The 21,292-nt window shown below is 39.5% G+C and overlaps 1 protein-coding gene across 1 annotated transcript in view; it reads right to left on the bottom strand.

The window, feature by feature from the left end:
• Nucleotides 1–306: 306 nt before the first annotated feature.
• Nucleotides 307–21,292, bottom strand: part of GABRG3 (gamma-aminobutyric acid type A receptor subunit gamma3) — a 651,067-nt gene continuing 630,081 nt past the window's right edge. Inside the window, exons 7-10 of the mRNA XM_062204567.1 lie at nt 10,799–10,951; nt 7,169–7,365; nt 6,114–6,173; nt 307–588 (exon numbers count right to left, since the gene is read on the bottom strand). Coding sequence (XP_062060551.1) covers nt 307–588; nt 6,114–6,173; nt 7,169–7,365; nt 10,799–10,951 — 692 coding nt within the window. The remainder of the gene's footprint in view (nt 589–6,113; nt 6,174–7,168; nt 7,366–10,798; nt 10,952–21,292) is intronic.

The raw sequence follows: 21,292 nt of genomic DNA, 5'->3' as shown, positions 1-21,292 counted from the left end.
GGCAGTTAATCCATAGCTGCTTCCAATATGCAAAATCATTCATAAACATCTTCAAGCCACAGATTCAGGAAGGGGTGAACAAGAATATCGCTTTAAAATTGAATGAACATGGGTGTTTGTGTGTGTGAAATTTATAATAGAAATATTTGCCAGACACTTCCTGTGATATGGAAAGGTAATTTATGACTTAAGATAAACTGAACAGTGTCCTTCCTTGGTACTCTCGGTTGGTCACTAGTGGACAGAGAATGATGAAAGGAAAAGAATGTGAACCAAGTGCTCTTCACTGATCACTAAGGGCAACATTTAAAGATACAGGTATCCAACCCAATAGACCAGGTTAAAGAGCAGGAATGATGTGGGGAAAAAGACCCGGGAGTACGAGTCCAGCTCCAAGATGTCTATGTGGATACGTCCTTTTCTCCAAGAGCCTGATTTACATTCTTCATAGCAGCAGAAGAAGCTCTGACAGTCTTTGCCGTCCAGACACTCATAGACACAGGTATCCTCAAATTCTTGCCAGTACACGGAATTGTTTAAAGTGATCATCGTAGGTGGTGGTGGCCTCATGTCGAGGAGAGAGTAGTTCTGTAGGCAACGAGAAAAACATGGCAACCATCATGAAATGCAGTACAGACAGACTGAAGTGTCCCAAGCATTAGGTACAAACTACATCTGACTACTAGATAAACGGGATGGGAGGATGTGCCCATCCCCACACTGCCAAATCAATCTTTTCAAATCATTGCAGGTCTAATGTAAGGAAAAATTGTACTGCAATTTCCAAACTTGTATTTTCCACACTATTAGTGAAGGTGGTTGAACATATTTTCAAATATGGATTAACCATTTCAAGTCCCTATTCTGTCCTCTTTCTGTTGATTTGCAATAAATATGCACACATTATATATTTATTTCTCATTTTTTTTACTTTTTATTAATATGAAGAGAGCAGACTTCATGAATTTCATAGGTACATTTCCAAGAAGATAACTATACTCCCCTCTGTCCCCTTCTACCTCTCTCAATGTCCCTCCCACCTTCCTTTTTTTTCTTTAATTTTTGCAAAGACATAATTTCAATCCACTCTATAATCAGAGGATTAATTCACCAAAAACCATAATATTCAACAAGTAAAAAGCAAGAATACTATAGTTCCACAGGAGTATCAACAAGAGCTAAAAAGAACAATCATATCACAAGATGTCCATTTTATTCCTATACATTATATTGTATTCTATATTAACTGCTACACAGCAGAGAAAACATGATAATTGTCTTTTTTTGAAGTGGCTTATTTCACTAAGAATAATGGTTTCTAGGAGCATCAATTTGTTGTAAAAGATAGGATTCCATTCTTTTTTACAGTTCAGTAGTATTCCATAATGTATATATACCACATTTTCTTTATTTGATCATCAGTTGATGGACATCTGGGTTGATTCTATATTGAAGTATGTGAACCTTTTAAAATATGAATAGTAAAAAGCAAAGTTAGAAGAATGATGGGAGAATCTCTTTGTTCCACATAATTTGCATTAAAAGTGAGAGTTGGACACTGCCCCCTCAAGAAAGAGAACCAAAAATGGGTTTTTGAATACTCCACACTTCAACCCTTTCTCCCTGGGTTAGGACTCCACTACCCAAATCAAAGAAGATCTAAAAACAGAAGGCAAGGAGGTACCATGTTTCCTTATAATGATATCTTTTGGTAAAAATATGAGATTCTCATGATACTTTCTAATGAGACCTAAATTGCTTCTTTCCCAGCATTGGGACGACTCTGGCAAAAGAACTAGCCAGCCCTTTAGAACTGGCTTGTATGTCCACCTCTCCCTGGACATGGTTTTATTTCTACTTCTGCAGTTTACCTCCCGACATGGAAAACTCAATGTGGAGCAGATAAAGGAGAATGAATGAGAGGAACCATACCATACTTTGATTAGTAGCTTCAAATGAGCTGTCCATTCCACAGACAGTTGCTGCGATAATCTAAATAGCTGTGAATTATGTATTACATTGAATTCTGTTAGGGGATACAGTTCTAAGTTTGACTGAATAGATGAAAGGAACTAGAAAACATTTTTTTGTCTGCTTTTAGTGCTATCTTATGATACTGAACTAAGACAAGCATGGCAGTGGAAGCCCTGGGATGTGATGTCCAGGGGGAGGTGGACATAGAAGCCAGTTCTAAATGGCTGGCTAGTTCCTTTGCCAGAGTTGTCCCAATGCTGGGAAAGACGCAATTTAGGACTCATTAGAAAGTATCATGAGAATCTCATATTTTTACCAAAAGATATTATAAGGAAACATGGTACCTCCTTGCCTTCTGTTTTTAGATCTTCTTTGATTTGGGTAGTGGAGTCCTAACCCAGGGAGAAAGGGTTGAAGTGTGGAGTGCTCAAAGCCCTTGTAAATGGAAGCATCTACCTCTGTGTGAGGACAGACGTACAGCACAGTGCCCTGTACCAAGTGTTCACTGAGCTCTACTCACTCCTCACAGTCATCTCTGCTACGGATAAGCCGTCACTGTGCACCTGTCCACCTTCCTCCACAATTCTGCTGGATACACAGAAGTGGAAATCTTGCTATCCCTGCAATGCTATCTAATATGGACAGGTATCTTTTAGGTTAATGGTTCTTAAATTTGCAGGTATTAAATCTCTTAAATACCGCAAGTCTTTGCTGAAATAAAACAGATTCCTCCTTCTACCCCTATACAATTCAGAAATGTGTATTTTTCCAACAGGCTCAATTTGCAAAAAATTTGCCTTTAATGACATACAAGTTCAACAAAGGATTTCTGACATGCGTGCTTTGACAATGCTTAGCCAGATTTTCATCCACTCATTTACTCAACTCTGTAAACTGTGTTTTCCCTTACTGTGTTGAATTGACTATGGGTTTCAGGTCTTTTTTTTTTTTTTTTCCAGGGGAAAGGCTGACTCAGAGTGGCCCCAGAGAGCTCTACAGGGATAGGGAGAGCTCACCAGAAATCTAAAAGGTGATTTCTTGAGGCCACAGGCAAACAAGCAGCAAGACTTTGGGAAACAAGAGAAATCCCTCTTCAATTCCTCATTTGCAGAACTAAAAACCCAAGGTAACTGAAATGCAGACTCATTAAAATATTTATGAGGGTTCTATTTCTGTGTTTTGATAGCTCACTGGAAATGAAACTAATTCCATTTTACAAGATTGAAAGAAAATTTATTGTACAGCAAAGTGACTATAGTTAATAATGATAGTCACACATTGTATGCTTGGAAAATGTAGAGTGAAAGGTATGTGTTATCACCACAGAAATGATAACTATGTGAGATAATGCTAGATTTAATTATTCCACAATTTATATAGACTTTAAAACATTACGTTGTACACAATGAAAGCATACAATGTTATCTCTCAATTAAAAAAGAACTCTAAACGGCTATAGCTTACATTGCATAAGAACTTACTTACATAAAACCCTGCTTTTTGTGATGAAAATATCATCAATAATCAAAATAGATATTTTAATTAATAATTTCCCAAAGTCAACTTCAGCCAATGTGCATCCCTGAATAACTCTCTTTGCCTGGGTATAGAATGCAGCCCCAAGACCTCCCCTGAGCTATGCTTCCTGGGCACATGTGAAGTCCATTAGCTTTGCATTTGACCCGATAGGAAACTGTGGCACAGAGAAGTTAGAGCAATCTGTCCCCAGTCACACACATGATCCCTCATGGATTCTAGCTCTTGATAAATTCATTTATGCTTTTTCTTGTTGGTCACAGTAGCCCCTGAACTAGCATGAGGAGAGAGTTGAAATGTTGGCAATTCTCATCTAATAGTGGATAAACTTCCTGTTTCTCCGCTGTCATATGACTCCCTGCTGCCGATCTCTGATGGTGTCTTCTCACCTGCCTGGCACCCTTTCAGTCTGGGAATTGTGTTTCTTTGTGCATCCTTTGAGGTCATTAAGCTTCCTCTCATTTTGTAAAAATTTCTCCTACTTTTGTGAGAATTTCTTTTTTCTTTGTGTGAAAGAATATTTTTCTTCCTTTTACAGATGGTATCGTTTCTACACCAAGATGCCAGTGTCTCCCTCAGCTCCAGCCCCGGCTGTGCATGTGTGAGGAGGTGCTCCTTGGCCCTCAGCCTGTCAGTTCTGGCTCCAGTCTGATCTTCAGCAACCCCTTCCCAAGGTCAGTCTGTTCTACCTGGATGGCTTGCCAGGTGCAATTTGTATTTTTACTGTGGTGCTCCACAGCTGTAGAAGTGGCTTGCTCATTAACCTTCTTTTAGAACTACCATGATACACATCTGTAGATAGCTACTGTGTTCCCTATGAAAATATGTTGAAATACACCGAAGAGAAGGTACAGATTAACAGTTAGTAAACCGCTTGTGGTGCATGGGTGGGCACAAAACATTCTGTGAATAATTGAATTCATATGCACAGAGGAAAAAATTCAGGACTATATATATGTTATTGTAGGATAAAAGTGGTAGTTCATATCAACAATTTAAGGATATATTTATTGTCAATAAAACTTGATCCTTACCAAGAATTATATACTAAGAATTCAGATATATTAATAATTAAATGTAATATTGTCAAAATTTGGTGACTATAGAGCCCAATTTTTTCACATTTCATCTTCCTCATATCTAGAATGAGTAGAATGAGTTTTTTGAGCACGGGAGTTGATGCACTTAAAACATATTGTCAAGCAAAGTGCTCAAGAGAAAATGAGGGGGGTTATACTATTCTGAAATAAGTGGGAACTTCCAAAGTAGGATACAAGATACAGAAACCACAAAAGGAAGGGCATATAGATGGGAAAACACAATACTTGGAATAATTCACGGAAAAGAACTACAAGGAAGGATAGTACAAGGTTGGCAATGAAATCTGGAATAAAAACTACACTAAAAGTTTAATATCTTTAATATGTCCCAAATGTGACTACACAGATTATGGGTGTGTTATAAAACATAATATACATAATATATAATATAAAAACTATTATTTTAAAATACTAATAAAATTTAAAAGACATTAAGATGCAGTTCACAAGAGGAGGATTACAAATAAAAATGAAAATATTAAATGATATATAACCAAAGAAATAGTAAATGAGTAAAGATTGCAGGTGGCAAATTTCTCTTTGGCTATCAAACTGACATCAGGGAGAGTCCTGGGAGATAAGTGTCTGGCACTGCTAACAGAGCTCTTAGGATGTCATTTGGTAAAGACTGTGCAGCCCCTTTACCACACCATTCTGCTTCTTGGTATTCGTATCTAAGTAAATAGTCATAGGTGTATACAAAATAATAGGGATAACAACATGCATAAAAGTGGATGTGTATACTTGCCTTAGTATACAGTCAAGATTGCCTATGAATGAGTCATAAGTATATAATACAATCATTACAAAGGTCCTATAAAATAATATTAATAAATAGCCACATAAGTGTATATATATTTTTAAGTTGCAAATGAAGTTATAAAACAATGCATGAGTGATAATTTAATTCTTCTAAGATGTATGAATATATATTATTTGAATGCTCAGGATGAAGTCAGAAATTTGTATGTCATACACTAATCTCTGTGTATAAGGAACATGATTAATTTTCTATGTGGCAAATGTTCTAGGTTGAATTTTTTAAAGTAACAGTTAACACATTGTTTATTTATTCATTTACTTGAGACACAGACTGGGGTTGGGGAAGAGAAAGAGAGAGCTCCCATCTGCTGATTTCACTCCTCAAATTGCCAACATGGCTGGAACTGGGCCACGATGAAGTCACTCTGAGTCTCCCACATGGATTGCAGGAAGCCGATCACTTGAATCATTACCACTGTCTACTAAAGTCTGCATCAGCAGGAAATTGGAGTCAGGAGCTGGAGATTGGTATCGAACCTACATACTCTGAAATGGGACATGGGCATCTTAATTGGCATCTGAACCACTAGGCTAAAGGCCTGCCAGAGCAAACACATTTTGAAGGGAATATCTACATCACCCACTGGTCTACAATGCATGCACAAGTAACCAAAAACTATCTTTCAAACACATCTTAGCGAAAATTCTCCAAAATATTGGCACCTGCAATGCTATACATACAGAAGGGGCTTGCAGGCTTATTCGCTCATGAATCCATCTTGAGGAATCTGGATGTAGTAACTGTGAGAAAAGAAGAAAAATAATTAGAAAACTCCTATTGAAATCTATATTCCAGAGAAATCTTTAACGTCTGACTACCAATCCATGCCCCTCTTAGTGATGCTGGAGAGATTCTATTCATATCTTTAGAATCCCTATCTATTTTTTTCTTTGTGATATAGTTATATATTTGAAAGGCAGTTAGGGGGCGGGGGAGAGAGAGAGAGAGAGAGAGAGAGAGAGAGAGAGAGAGAGAGAATGAAACAGAGAGAGAGAGAGAGCTTCCATGAACTGGTTCACTCACAAATGGCTCCAGTGGCTAGGCTGGGCCAAGCCAAAGCCAGGAGGCTCGAAATCCATCCAGATATCCCTTGTGGCTGGCAAGGTCCCAACCACTTGGGTCATTTTTTTAAGAGTTGTTTATTTGAAAGGCAGAGTTACAGACACAGAAAGGGAGAGACAGAAAGAGAGGTCTTCCATCTGCTGATTCACTCCCCAAATGGCTACAACAGCCAGAAATAGGCCAATCCAAAACCAGAAGTCAGGAGTTTCTTCCAGGTCTCCTAAGAGGGTTTAGGGCCCCAAGCATTTGGACCATTTGCCTTTGGTTTTTCCAGGTGCATTAGCAGGGAGCTGTATTGGAAGTGGAACAACCAAGACCCAAACAGGCACACATATGAGATGCCAGCACCACAGACAGCAACTTTACCAGCTACACCACAGTGCCAGCCCCTTGGGTCATCTTCTGACACCTTCCCAAGCACATTAGCAGGGGGTAGAATTGGAAGTGGGACAGCTGGAGTTTAAAACAGTACTCCAGCATGGGATGCTGGTCTCACAAGCGGTAGTTTAACCTGCTGTGCTACAATGCCTGCTCCATCCCGTCCAGTTTTTAAGTCTTGTTGTGTTAGCTATTTATGTCATGTTTTATGAGATCCAAAGGAATGCATTTTAACACACATTTACCTCAAACTATGCTCCCACTGCCTACCCAGAAATCATTATTGCCAACTCACCGATGTTTTCTTCTTAGTGGCGCTTGGTTTCCTACAGCTTGAATAGTAGTTGAGGGTGGCATACTCCATCAAAGCAGCAAAGACGAATAAGAAGCACACAGTCACAAAGAGGTCCATGGCGGTCACATAGGACACTCTTGGGAGGGAATTCCTTGCTATGGTACTGAGTGTGGTCATGGTCAGGACCGTGGTGATTCCTGTGCAGGGGGCAGTCATCAGGTTAGAAGAGGATGAACCATGGAACAACAAAAAAAGAAAGAAAGAAAAAGAAGGTAGGAAGGAAGGAAGGGAGGGAGGGAGGGAGGGAGGAAGGAAGAAAAGAAAGAAAGAAGAAAGAAGGAAGAAAGAAAGAGAGAGAAAAAGAAAGCGAAATGATTCAAGGCCTCTCCCCCAATCAGGTTGTCTCACTTTGATGTGAATCCTTCTTGCTGTTGCATACTTAATATAATGATACTTTAATTTTAATGCCCACACAATCTGTAAGCAGCATTTCAATAGAATTTCTTATCATAGTCTTCAGAATAACATTAAAATACCTGAATCAAGTTGATACCCTTTGATTTATTCAGTATGGTCACATGCAGGATAATGACATTTCAGTCATTAATGGACCACACATATGATGGTGGTACCATGAAATTATACTAGTGACATTGTATCTGTCTTAGTTTGTGAGTTGACACTCTATGATCTTCATACAATGATAAAATTGTCAATCAAAGCATTCATCAGAAAATATCCCCATCATTCATAGGTGGACATCTGTAATTCCATTACTTGTTGACATTTTATCTTTTTAATATTTTTTAAATGAAGATTTAGCTCCAAGTCTCCCTACCCATTCTGTGCTATTCCACAACTCATGTTTTTCTTTTCCAAACAAATCATTTCCTTTCTTATTTTTCCTGCATCCTTAAATGTGTAAACTCTTATCATTCTTCAAAACACAGTTCTAACACAATCTGAGCTGTCTTCCCTTACAACACCCCAGACAGAATTGATGGTGTGAGCTTTTGTACTGTCTCTGTCCTTTCTATGTATTTCATGGTTTGTTTCTCCACAATTGTGTGAATTGCATATGTGTTTCTCTCCCTGAAAAGACTGTGTGACCTTTGAGAGCAAATCTTATCTTGTTCATCTTTGCTCGTCACTCAGCAGAGTGGCTCAAATATTTTAGACATGTAAATGAATGTTTTGCACTGAATGGACAGATTATTTGATGATACTCAATTTTGGCTTGACCTTGTTTCTTTTACATGGGTCAACACTGAAGACATTAACTGTGGAACAGATTTAGAAAAGAGACACACACGTGATGCATATTTTAGGAGAAAAAACAAACAAAAAGAGGGATGGAGACTATTGAACACAAAGCAAAGGAAAATGAAGCGTAACCATCATGCAAAAAGAATTTGCACCGATTCTCCTTTGGATGAGCTCCCTGGGAAATCAGGAACTGGCAGAGTTATCAGGCATGGCAAGTTATTGACATGGATTCCAGGATCATGGGAATCTGGAGTTTAATGCTACAGCACACTACTTGTCAGAGATTAGTCACCCATGATAGGTGAATACTTCTTCCCACTTCTGATGTAGAGGAAAAACCACTGTCTAGTCTCTGACTCCGGCTGCTTAGGGCAGTTCTGCCATGGCCAGTCAGAGAATGGACTACTAGTACCACGTGGGCAGCATGTCAGGCATAAAGCATGTTATGTGGCAGTCCAAGCTCTCAGCCTCTCAGTGTGTGGGTGGTGTGGTGTCAGTTGCCTTTTTTGGGTATGTTTCTTTAATAATAAATGTAATAAAAATATAATGCCAGGCTCTCCTGACTGTAGGTGGGCAAGTTGTGACAGTTCATGTAAACTGGAAAGGTCTACACTGATGTCAGGTGTATTTTTACAGAAAAAGCTTTTGTAATAAAAATCTAACTGAACTTAAAAAAAAATGCAGTGACCGCATCATGTCTAAGAAGAAATTCAGAATCCTAGTTTCAACAAAGTTGTGTCTGTAGTTTTTATAGATTTTGTTCATCCAGTCTAATTACTTGGCGGTATAAAAAGTCTTCAAAAACTCTAAAAAACTATGTCAATTTAAAGAATCTGTGCACCAAAACAAACCTATATCTTGTAATTTCATTTTCTATGAGCTTTTGAATTATCTGTATATTATCTGTCTTCACAAATAAAAACATTGAAAAATAAGAATTCTTTAATTATAAAAAAAAGCTGATAAAATATGTTTAACAATTCTAACATTACCAAAATTCTGTGTTTTAGCAAAAGGACTTTGGGGACCAGAGGAAAATTCATGAAGACAGTTTTATTGTACATACTAGAGTTGAAAGGTTTGAACATTCAGTTCAATTTATTTCTTTGTGGAATACTGATTAGGAGAGATTGGCAAGGATGGGGAAGAGAGGAGACAGAAGAAGATTAGATAATGTGTACTGGAATACAGTTAGAGCAAAGGATTAAGTTCTAGTGTGCTACAACACAGTAGGATGGCTATAGATCACAAGAACCTATTATATATTTTAGGAATAAGTAGAAGAGAGCAGACTCCAACACAAAGTAATGATAGAGATGTATAATGCTGATTTGATAAATATACTTTGTGTACATAAGCTGAAATATCACAGTGTACTCCATAAATACATACAATTATCACAAGCTTATCACAAAATTTAAGAAATATTTAAGGAGAAGGAAATGCTGACTACTCTGATGTGATCATTACACACTGTGCTCATATCCACATATTGAATTATCACACTATACACTCCAAATGTGTAGAATTCAAATTTAAAAACATTGTTTTTTAAAAGTTCTTTACTGCCAAAGTAGCCATATACAAGCAGAACTATTTTTTTATTGAGAGATAACCCTACCAGTATTTTTTTTTTAATGATTATGATTTATTTATTTGAAAGAGTAGTGGGGAGCTGGAAAGAGACAGAGAGAGGAAGAGAGAGAGAGACAATCTTCCATATGCTGGTTCACTCCCCAAATGGTCAAATCAGAGGGCTAGGCCAGGCCAAAGCCAGGATCCCAGAACTCTATCCACATTTTCCATGTTGGTGGCAAGGGTCTAAGAATTTGGGTCCACTTACACTGCTTTCCCAGAGTCTTTAACAAGAAACGATCAGAAGCAGAGTAGCTGGGGCTTGAACCGGCACTCCAACATGGGGTGTTGGTGTAACAAGAGGTGGCTTAAACCCCTGCACCACAATGCCAGCCTCAATCCTACTAATATTGTGTCTTTCATCCCACAAGATGTGTGACAAGTTCTGTTCGCTTACCTACCGTAGTGAGACTTCTGAGTTGACAGGTCTCAGGGTGGACCTACATTTTGTAATGATATCAGCTTTAAGGCTTAGATTCAGGTGAGACACCTGATTTACTTTGAATCCCTAACCCCATCTTAATTTGAGCAGCATATATGGAATTCCATTGTCAGAAAGGACACTGTAACTTGGATCATTAAAAATAAATTTAAGTGTAGTTCAAGTAGCTCCAAATTAGATTAATTACATCTTTACAAAGTCTCGTTGATTAAAGGTATTTTTATGAATATATCTGTATTAAAATTACTCACAATTTTTGCAGAGGGTATTTTTTTTTTGTAACTTACCTAATGCTGTCCTTGCTGGTGTAGCATCTTTTTTAATCCAAAATGACACCCAGGATAAAACCACAGTCAGTATACAGGGAATGTATGTCTGAATAGTGAAGTAGCCCATTCTTCTACTCAATTCAAAATATATGGTCATGACAACATAATCACCTGTAATAAAATAGTATTGAAATGAGAGCTACTTACATGGGTTAAAAATAACTCAGTGAAATAATTTATAATTTACTTTGTGAAATGAATGACTTGGATACAATTGTACTAGTACAACGATATCAAACCAGGAAAAAAATCAAAATGCTGATGTTCTTAAACTGAATGTTTATAGTATCCGTGACTGTGAAAGGTATTTTACTTGTTATTGTAAAGGACACAAAAAAGCATATTAATTGATAGAGGAGGCAAATGTGCATATTTAGTCCATAACAATAATGAGCCATTATTGCTTGAGTCCTTGTGTGCATCCTATGATTAAAATCAAGAATATCAGGAAAACAGTCCTCAAATAGATCTGGTGTCATTTCAGGATTTTTTTTTTTCCTATTATAACAGATCCATGTGATCCTATATAAACTTGTGCAAACATTTTATGTTTTTATGTTGTGATGTCTTTAATTTTAACTTTTGGGCTTTATGTTTTATGTCATACTTTTATATTTGTCTTAAACTTTTATGACTCTAGCACTCAGGCATGGTAACCCAGAAATAAAGAGAAGAAATCATTTCATGACATTCTGCTTCTTCCTAATAAAGCAAAGCCAAACCATGAAGGAGTTGGGGACAATGCAAATGTTATTAAAAAAAAAAAAACACAGTATAATCTGGGGCTCAGGGGGAGGGTGCATTCTCAACACATTAGAAACTTCATTTTAGAAGCATCTTGATTCATTGCTTTTCTGGAAAACTTCTTGCCAAGATTGTGTCTCTCCTCATCCTCCACCCTGTCCGTTTGAATCCTCCACCCCTTCAGCCTGCTATATCCAGCTTTGTAGTGCCTGAAATGCACCATGTCCAGAGCAAACTACATCTTGACACCTGTCCTTTCAAGTCCTTCTCTCTCTTGTTCTAGTGGAAACCAGAAAGCCACGTGTGATTCTTTTTTCTCATCTCAGCGGTCCCAGCTACCACAAGGCTCTCAACTCCTTTCCCATCCAGTCAAATCTACCACCTTCTATCATGGCCCCAAGCTCTCTTTTGCTGAACAATCTCTCTCTGATCCTCACTATTCTGTGTCCTAAAACCCAAGAGTTATTTCTTTCTTTTTTTTTTTTTTTTAAATGTATTTGATACTTGAGAAGCAGAAAGAGAAAGAAAGAGCTCCTCTCTGCTGGTTCACCTTCCAAAGGCCTGCAGTAGCCTGGACTAGGTCCAGGGTTGGAGACAGGAGATGAGAACTGAACCCAGGTCTCCCATGTGGGTGGCAGGGACTAAACCACCGAGCCATCACTGTTGTCTCCAAGGACTCCATTGGCAGGAAGCTAGAACTGGAAACTGGAGCCAGCTATCTAAGGTACTCCAAAATTCGATGCAGGCTTCTTAATCTGCAAGTTAACTGTTAGGCCTAATGCCTGACCCCTGAAAGATTTTTCTAAAATGTAAATCATATTATATTATTCTCCTTACAATTCTTAACCAGTGCTTGCTTCCCTGTGCAATTGTCACACTCTCAATACATTCAATACCATTCTGCATTAAACACGCCTTGTACTACAAGGCCTACACTACTGGCATCTGGTCTACCCACATTCTCAGCATTACCTAAATCCTTGACCACAGGCTCTGTACCCCTTCTTTTCAACCTATGATGCTTTTCTTTTTTCTTTTACCTACATCCAGGTGGTTCCTATCCACACTTCTCTGGATCTCAGCTTACAAATCACTCCATTTCCTAGGAAGTCTTTCCTGACCCCATTCCAATAATTTTGGTGCATTTGTTTCTACAATTAATCTTTTTTTTATTTTTTATTTATTTATTTTTGACAGGCTGAGTGGACAGTGTGAGAGAGAGAGAGAGAGAGAGAGAGAGAGAGAGAGAAAGGTCTTCCTTTTTGCCGTTGGTTCACCCTTCAATGGCAGCTGCGGCAGGCGCACTATGGCTGGCGCACCGCGCTGATCCGATGGCAGGAGCCAGGTGCTTATCCTGGTTTCCCATGGGGTGCAGGGCCCAAGTACCTGGGACATCCTCCACTGCACTCCCTGGCCACAGCAGAGAGCTGGCCTGGAAGAGGGGCAACCGGGACAGAATCCAGCGCCCCGACCGGGACTAGAACCCGGTGTGCCGGTGCCGCTAGGCGGAGGATTAGCCTGTTGAGCCACAGCGCTGGCCTGTTTCTACAATTAATAACACAGTTTCTGTCTTCAAACCAATAAACTAGTTGGGTTATGGAATATATCTCTCTTGTTCTTAGTGTTGCTTAATGATAACAATCAATTAGTATTTGTTGAATGAAAAGATTATTATATTCTCAGTTTTACTTAAAAGATCGAAAGGGAGATTAATTGAGCCCACATGAAAACTACAATTTCAAATGTCAGACATTTTTGGTATGATATTTGGTTCTGCTGTGGCAATATTCAGGATTATTGATAAAAGCATAAATTTTTAGACATTTTTCAAGAAGCATTTAAAATCTTAAGCAAATTAACAAGTATTTCAGTACAGGATTATTAACCTGGAGCAAGAAAAGAACACAAAAACATTTTCTAAATAATATGATTGCTTAAAATTACACAATTTTCCTTGGAAAGATTACTTGAATTGTGTGAGCTTTATAAAAATTTATGCTAAATTATATATGAAACTTAAAACTATAGAAGAAAAACAGACAAAAGGAAAAATAAACATAATCCTTCACCCTAGGACTGATGAAGATAGCTTGAAAGGAATATCCACAGAATGGAACAGTGTCTGCAAATCCCAGCATTGTAAGCTCCTGAGTAGAACACAGACAATTCCAGAGCAGACCTGCCTTCTGTTTTAGCAAACCCACCTGTTTCTCTACCTTAGGTGGAACTCTCTACACCTGTGCTCAGCATACTGCGTTCCCCAATTCCTGGTCTGCCCCAACATTCCAGTGTCAGCAGCGCACTCAGACCTGGGGCACCCTCAGTGAGGCTCTACCTGACCTAGAAGTGGGTGTCTCACAGAAGGGAGGCAGAAGCAGCAGTCAAAGCCCCAGCTTCAGGTACAAGAATGGAGGTGTGCGAAACACTGTAACAGGGGAGAGGCTATAGGATAACCCTGGAAGATGGTTCCTCTCCATCCATTCAGAAGAAAGTCTAGGCTGAATTAAATTTTTAGTCCCAAATTCTTGTTCTATTGATTTTATTAGCAGCCCATCCTCAGCAATTGCTTTGCAGCACTGAATATATTAACAGAAATTTGCCTAGGGTTTAAAGTGATTGTGAGGAAGAATTACAAAGGTGTTTTTGAAACATTATAGTGGAATGGTTTCTTTCACTCATTCCTTTATTCTAGAAAGAGAGTTCCATATATGGTAGTTCATGTAGGGAGAGAAGGGCCTGCATTGTCTCTCTCTGAATCCAAGTTATCATCTTGGGAGGCTGTAGATGGGGCCAGTCCCAGACAGGTCAGAACCATATAAAGCCTGTACTATGGGACATTGTTATTAGCTTAGGGACGGTGACTGCTAATCGCCGGCAAATGACCTTCAACTCGGGCAGATTTGTGCAAGAAAATGGCAGCTCCCAGAGTAGGCCTGGAAGGAGGGGCATTTCCCTGGAAAGAAGTCTTTGTTCACAGAAGAAAGTTTACTGAGCAGAGGCATGGGTTGTCTGGCTCATAAGCACCAAGGGCATAAGTGTACAATTTTCTTGCTGTATTTTTAAAATAAAACTATTTTGACGTATACTTCCATATTTGCCAAATAAAATTATTCTGTTCTTACACTGCATGCAATTACATTTTTAAAAATCAAAGGGCAGGGCCAGCACTGTGGTGCAGTGGGTTAACGCCCTGGCCTGAAGCTCTGGCATCCCATCTGGGTGCCGGTTCTAGTCCCGGCTGCTCCTCTTCTGATCCAGCTCTCTGCTATGGCTTGGGATGGCAGCGGAGGATGGCCCAAGTCCTTGGGCCACTGCATCCACGTGGGAGACGCGGAGGAAGCTCCTGGCTCCTGGCTTCAGATCAGGGCAGCTCCAGCCATTGCGGCCAATTGGGGGAGTGAACTGGCGGATGGAAGACCTCTCTCTCTCTCTCTCTCTTTCTCCCTCTCTCTGCTTCTCCTTCTCTCTCTGTGTAACTCTGACTTTCAAATAAATAAATAAATCTTAAAAAAAATCAAAGAACATGGCTCATTTAAATAACCTGCTAGTTATTTTTGCTAAACTTCCTATTTGTAAAAGTATCATTTCAATGAATCAGTAGATACATTATAAAATACGATTGGAAAACGAAGGTGATAGTATTTTTTTCTTTCTAAAAGTGCTAACCATTTGTATAATATTGTTTGGGCTACCTTCACAAAATAATAGACATCTAAGCAAATTTACAACATTAAAATTCTAAGTTTTGGCTTCAAGACTTGCCAACAAATATTATCTCATGATTTAAAAGTACAATCTTTTTTTTTTTCAGAAATATTAATCTTCCCAGAAAATTAAGAAACCATTATTTACTCCATGTCTTGGGTACCCTCACTTCTTTATTGTACTCTAGGCATCAAAACCACCCTTTGAATCTCTTTTTTTAATCTTTTTTTAAAATTTATTTGAAAGTCAGTTACACAGAGAGAGCAAGAGAGGCAGAGAGAGAGAGAGAGAGAGAGAGAGAGGTCTTCCATCTGCTGGTTCACTCCCCAGTTGGCCGCAACTGCACCCATCTGAAGCCAGAAGCCAGGAGCCAGGAGCCTCTTACAGGTCTCTCATGCAGGTGCAGGGGCCCAAGGACTTGGGCCATCATCCACTGCTTTCCCAGGCCATAGCAGAGAGCTGGATCAGAAGTGGGGCAGCTGGGACTAGAACCAGCGCCCATATGGGATGCTAGCACTGCAGGCAGAGGATTTACCCACTATGCCATAGTGCCGGCCCCTTATAGGTACAACCGCCCTCGCTTTTTTTCAGCGTAGCCTAAGGTTAGTACCTCCCACCAAAGCAGCCAAGACCTGGTCCTCAGCAAGCAATGGTCAGCCTAGCAAAAGCCTCGTCTTCTCTATCTTATCCCTCAAGTTTTCCCTGGGAAGACATGGGTTGTTATTTTCTTTATGCTACCCCTTTATGAAAATAAAATCTTACCTTTACAGAAATTGAATGTATCAGCCTTTCTGTTGGTACTGTTTGTGTCATCTTTGGTAACTTTTTCCTTACCCAAGATCACCCAGTCGTCTTATACATGTTTTGCTGTTTTTAAAATCCAATTATCTATATATGTAATCGAGTCTCGTCCAAATCAAGTGCTTAAAATTCTATGATTTGTTGATACAACATCACTATTGCCACCACCAGACGTGTGTAATGCCAACTCTCTTGCATTCATGTGTCCATATATGAATGGATCTGTGTGCATATTGATTACTACACAGTCACCCACTCTACCCAAAATGGTCACAAACGTGGGATAACCCCTTACTCCTGAACGTAGGAAGAACCTGTGATTTGGTTTTAATCAATAAATACAACCTGCCACTCCCCTGATTATTTTATATGGCAAAGGTGAATGGGTTTTGCAAGTGCAAGAAAAATATCTATTAACCCAAAAAGAGATTACCTTGAATGGGCCTAAGTTAGTCAGGTGAATGCCCGTCAAAGCAGGACTGGGCCTCTTGAGGAGAGAGTGACTCCTCTGTTCATTAAGAAGTGAGACACCATTATCTCTGCAACTGCCAAGAATGAATTTGATCGACGATTTGAACTTGGAAGTATTTTTTTTCTGTCCTCCAGTTTCTGGATGCAAATAAAGATTGGTGAACACCTCAAATGCAGGCTTGCGTGAGCCTGCACAAAGGACCCGGCTAGGCCACACCCAACTCAGAGCATCTGTTGGACACATTTGTGTTCTGTTTTATAGCATTAAGTTTGTGGTAATTTGTTACTTATAGATGAAAAATTAATACAATAGCATTAATTCATAGTGGAAAAATCTTCAGTTTTGTTATTCTTTCTCAGACATGACTTCGCAGTCTCGGGTCTTTGTGTTTCCACATAAATTATAGAATCAACTGAAAAATTCCTCAACAAATACAGCTTGCATTTTAACTAGAATATATTATTTAACTTCCTTTATTTAGTTCAGTGTGGTTACCTGAGATTAGTTAAGAAAATATAAAGATTTTGCAATCACAGAATTTTGTTTACTTCAATTTGTATATCCTTCAATGAAATATTGAATTTCTTCCATAAAGCATTAGCACACTTTTGTTAGACCTAGTTCTTGATATATGTATATCTCTGTTGCTATGGACAATAATATATTTAAATTAGACATAAATTATACATATACTTGTTACATTTATATTTAAATTGTATTATATAACTCTTTGTTGCTGTTGGAGTCAGCCATCTGCATTATGGATTAAAAATCTACAGATTTAACCAACTGTGTTATCAACTTTTCCAAAAAAAAATTGCATCTCTACTAAACATGTACAGAATTTTTGTCTCGTTATTCCTAAAATATGAAAATCTATTTATGTAGCATTTTCATTGTGTTACATATTATAAGTAATGCAGAGATGATTTAAAGTATATAAGAGGGGCTGGCACTGTGGCATAGCCGGTAAAGCCGCCGCCTGCAGTGCCAGTATCCCATATGAGTGTTGGTTCAAGTCCTGGCTGCTCCACTTCCAATTCAGCTCTCTGCTATGGCCTGGGAAAGCAATGGAAGATGGCCCAAGTCCTCGGGCCCCTGAACCCACATGGGAGACCTGGAAGAACCTCCTGTCTCCTGGCTTTGGATCAGTGCAGCTCTGGCTGTTGCGGACAACTGGGGAGTGAACCAGTGTATGGAAGACCTATCTCTCTCTCTCTCTCTCTCTCTCTCTCTCTCTGCCTCTCCTTTTCTCTCTGTGTAACTCTGACTTTCAAATAATTAAATAAATACATCTTTAAAAGATATGTGTAGATTATGTGCACGTATCATGACATTTTATATAACAGAGTTGACCAGCCATATATTTTGTTATCCACAGCAGCCCCGGAATCAGTCCTCTGCAGATAGTGAGGACTGAATGTACATAGAAATGATTTTCCTTTTTTAATGCTGATCACATATTCAGCTATCGTACTAACATCTCACTATACTATTTTTCTGTAACTCACATCACTTGGGGTTTTTATAAAGAAAATCTCTGTAGTATTAAGTATCCCCACTAATATATTAACAAAAGCACGCATCTTAAGTACACTTTTCTTGTTTTGACTTTTACTGTCTTCCTGATTCAATACAACCTTAACACATGTTCCATGTCCTATTTTCTGGTCTGACTTCCAGATTCAAGTCTTCTTTCATTTCAGGATTTTTTTTTTTTTTTTAAGCAGGCAGAGTGGATAGTGAGAGACAGAGAAACAGAGAGAAAGGTCTTCCTTTTTGCCGTTGGTTCACCCCCCAATGGCCACTGCGGCCTGCACATTGCGCTGATCCGAAGCCAGGAGCCAGGTGCTTCTCCTGGCCTCCCATGCGGGTGCAGGGCCCAAGCACTTGGGCCATCCTTCACTGCCTTCCTGGGCCATAGCAGAGAGCTGGCCTGGAGGAGGGGCAACCGGGATAGAATCCAGCGCCCCAACCGGGACTAGAACCCGGTGTGCCAGCGCCACAAGGCAGAGGATTAGCCTGTTAAACCACGGCGCAGGCCTCATTTCAGGAATTTTTAAATACTGCCTTCAAATATTTTATTTTATTTGCTTTCATTTTCCTTTTACTATACCTTTCTGAATACTCTTTGTTTGACTTACATATCTATCATTTTTTTTCTCATCAATGAGTCACTCTTTGGGTGCATTTTTCTGTAACTAAACTTATTCCTCACCATGTTCTTAGCAGATTATTCATTCTATTATTACTACTTCTAATGCGGCTCTACTTTTGTTTTTTATAAATTATTTATTTACTTGGTAGAAAAGCAGAGAGAGAGCAAGAGAGAGAGATCCTCTATCCACTGGGTCACTCCTTGAATGCACATGGTAGCCACATTTGGGCCAGGCTGAGGCCAGGAGCCAGGAACTCCATGTTGGTCTACCACATGGGTGGCAGGGGCCCAAGCACTTGGGCCATTATGTGCTACTTTCCTGGATGCATTAGGAGTGTGGACATTCTAAGTGACAAGCTAACCTACTCTGCTACGACACCCACCCTATTTGTATTTATAGTTCAGTGTTGACTGAATGCACTTTGGGGTAATGGAGAGTTGTGTGAGTCCTACTGTAAAAATAATGCCCAGAAAGATCAATCAACTCATCACAAATGAGTAGTCTCAGCATATTTGTGAAGCCTTCAAGTGCCTACTCCCCGGAAGGGCAGGTTTCATGAACCTTCACAGGCCCTTATACCTAACAAAGCCTAAAATCCAGGGGAAAGGACCTCACCAGAGGGAAATTCAGAGGCCTCTTACCAGGCAAGGGAGGGAAAGCAGTATCATTCTAGCCTGTTTCAGCTTCTTGTCTCTCCTAACAAGAAGAAAATTCATGGTTGATATGGGAAAGAGGTTGGAAAACTTATAATCCTAGATGAAATAATATAAACTGTTCAATTGAAATGGAGGAAAGAAAAAGAACACAAAGGCAACAAACAAAAGAGTTAGAAATTAAATTTAAATCCAACTACATTAGCAATTACTTCTATGATCCTAAGAGTGGAATGCTTACTAGAGAGGCTTAAAATCAACTGGGACAGTGCCCATGCTGTGAAGACACCCTGTGGCTGGTTCCCACATGACATGACCTCTCAACAAACTCTTCCTATGACCAGGAAAAAATCTACTGCACTTCAGGAAGGGGTGAGCTCTTTGTCTTAGGGTCATTATAGAAGAGTGATTAATGACCTCTCTTGGCACATAGGTAACACAGAGTGTGGGAATGTAAAGACCCTCTTTAATCAACAGTGAAGAATGTTAGCTATTATGAGATAGAATTTGATTTTTAATGTGATTGATAACCACACATTAACTTGTATTGTTTAAATCTGATTAAATGCATGTACATATCTTGTAAGAAAAGTATAAAACCGGGCCAAGCTGTGGCATAGTAGGCTAAGCCTCTACCTACAGCACCAGAATACCATATGGGCACTGGTTCATATCCTGGCTGCTCCTCTTCCAATCCAGCTCTTTGCTTATGGCCTGAGAAAGCAGTGGGAGATGGCCCAAGTGCTTGGGCCACTGCATCCATGTGGCTTTAGATCAGCTCAGCTCCTGCCATTGCTGCCATTTGGGGAGTGAACCAACAGATGGAAGACCTCTCTCTCTGTTTCTCCCCGTCTCTGTCTGTAACTCTACTTCTCAAATAAATAAATAAAATCTTTTTTTAAAAAATTATAAAACCTGTAACCAAACTCAGGCTAATAAAATAGCCAATTCAGGCAACTGACCAGTTGTTCCCAGGTTTAAGTCCTCTGTTTGAGTAGTTAACTAAACTTTAACTTTGGTTTTTTCAAATCACACTCTGATTATTTCACTCAGTAGTCTTGGTGACCACAGTAGGCTCCAGAGCAGACAACCCAAGACCAGTTGGAGCTCCATGTGACAGTGGCTCCATGGTACCAGCCAGAGCCCATTGTTAGCCTACCAGATCCTCTGGAGTCCCAGCTAGAAGAGTGAGTCTCTCCTGGGTCACAGACCTCCCAATTATTGGTTGAGGACCCTGTGTGTATTTAGCAAATCGTCCATATTCTAGGTGTGGAGTATGTGACCTTCTATAAACAAGGTAATGGAGACAGGAATTCCAAATTTTAATATAATATATCCTTCTGTAAAAGGACACTGAGAAGGGAGTTGACTGGGGGAAAAGGTAGTGTGTTTTCCGTTAGATCAGAACAAAGTCTTGAAATGCAGTTCAATGGACAAAAACAAGGGAACGGTGAGATCATGTGCTTACTGACTCTGCTCCATCACGCTCCATCTGCCTAGGTGACTCTACCTGCCTGCAGGACGTCTTCTTGCTGTCTACATTGTCTGTTCATTACTTCAGATGACTAGGGGCTTACAGGAGGCATCTGAGATTAAATCCTGAGACATGGGCAGCCCTGTAGGGTCTGCCGTGCCCCCCACCTCATAGATTATAAACTGGTTTACCCACAGAAGAACACTCCAAGCCCCCACGGTAATATTAGATGGCCAGGAATGGACACTTGGACACACAAGGCAAGCAGACAGCTCAAAGCAGTACACTTGATCCTCCACATTCAAATCCTTAGATTTTTGTCTCACCAAAGGGAAATAAGAAACAAGGCATCCAAAACTGAAATTACTGGGTCATCTAACAATCAAGCCCTGTCAGCACTCCAGTAGGATCCAAGCACAAGCCTTTCGGAGCTCAAACTTGCAA

The sequence above is a fragment of the Lepus europaeus genome, chromosome 11, assembly GCF_033115175.1.
Source record: "Lepus europaeus isolate LE1 chromosome 11, mLepTim1.pri, whole genome shotgun sequence".
Lineage (NCBI taxonomy): Eukaryota > Metazoa > Chordata > Mammalia > Lagomorpha > Leporidae > Lepus > Lepus europaeus.
This window is presented reverse-complemented; position numbering and strand designations above follow the sequence as displayed.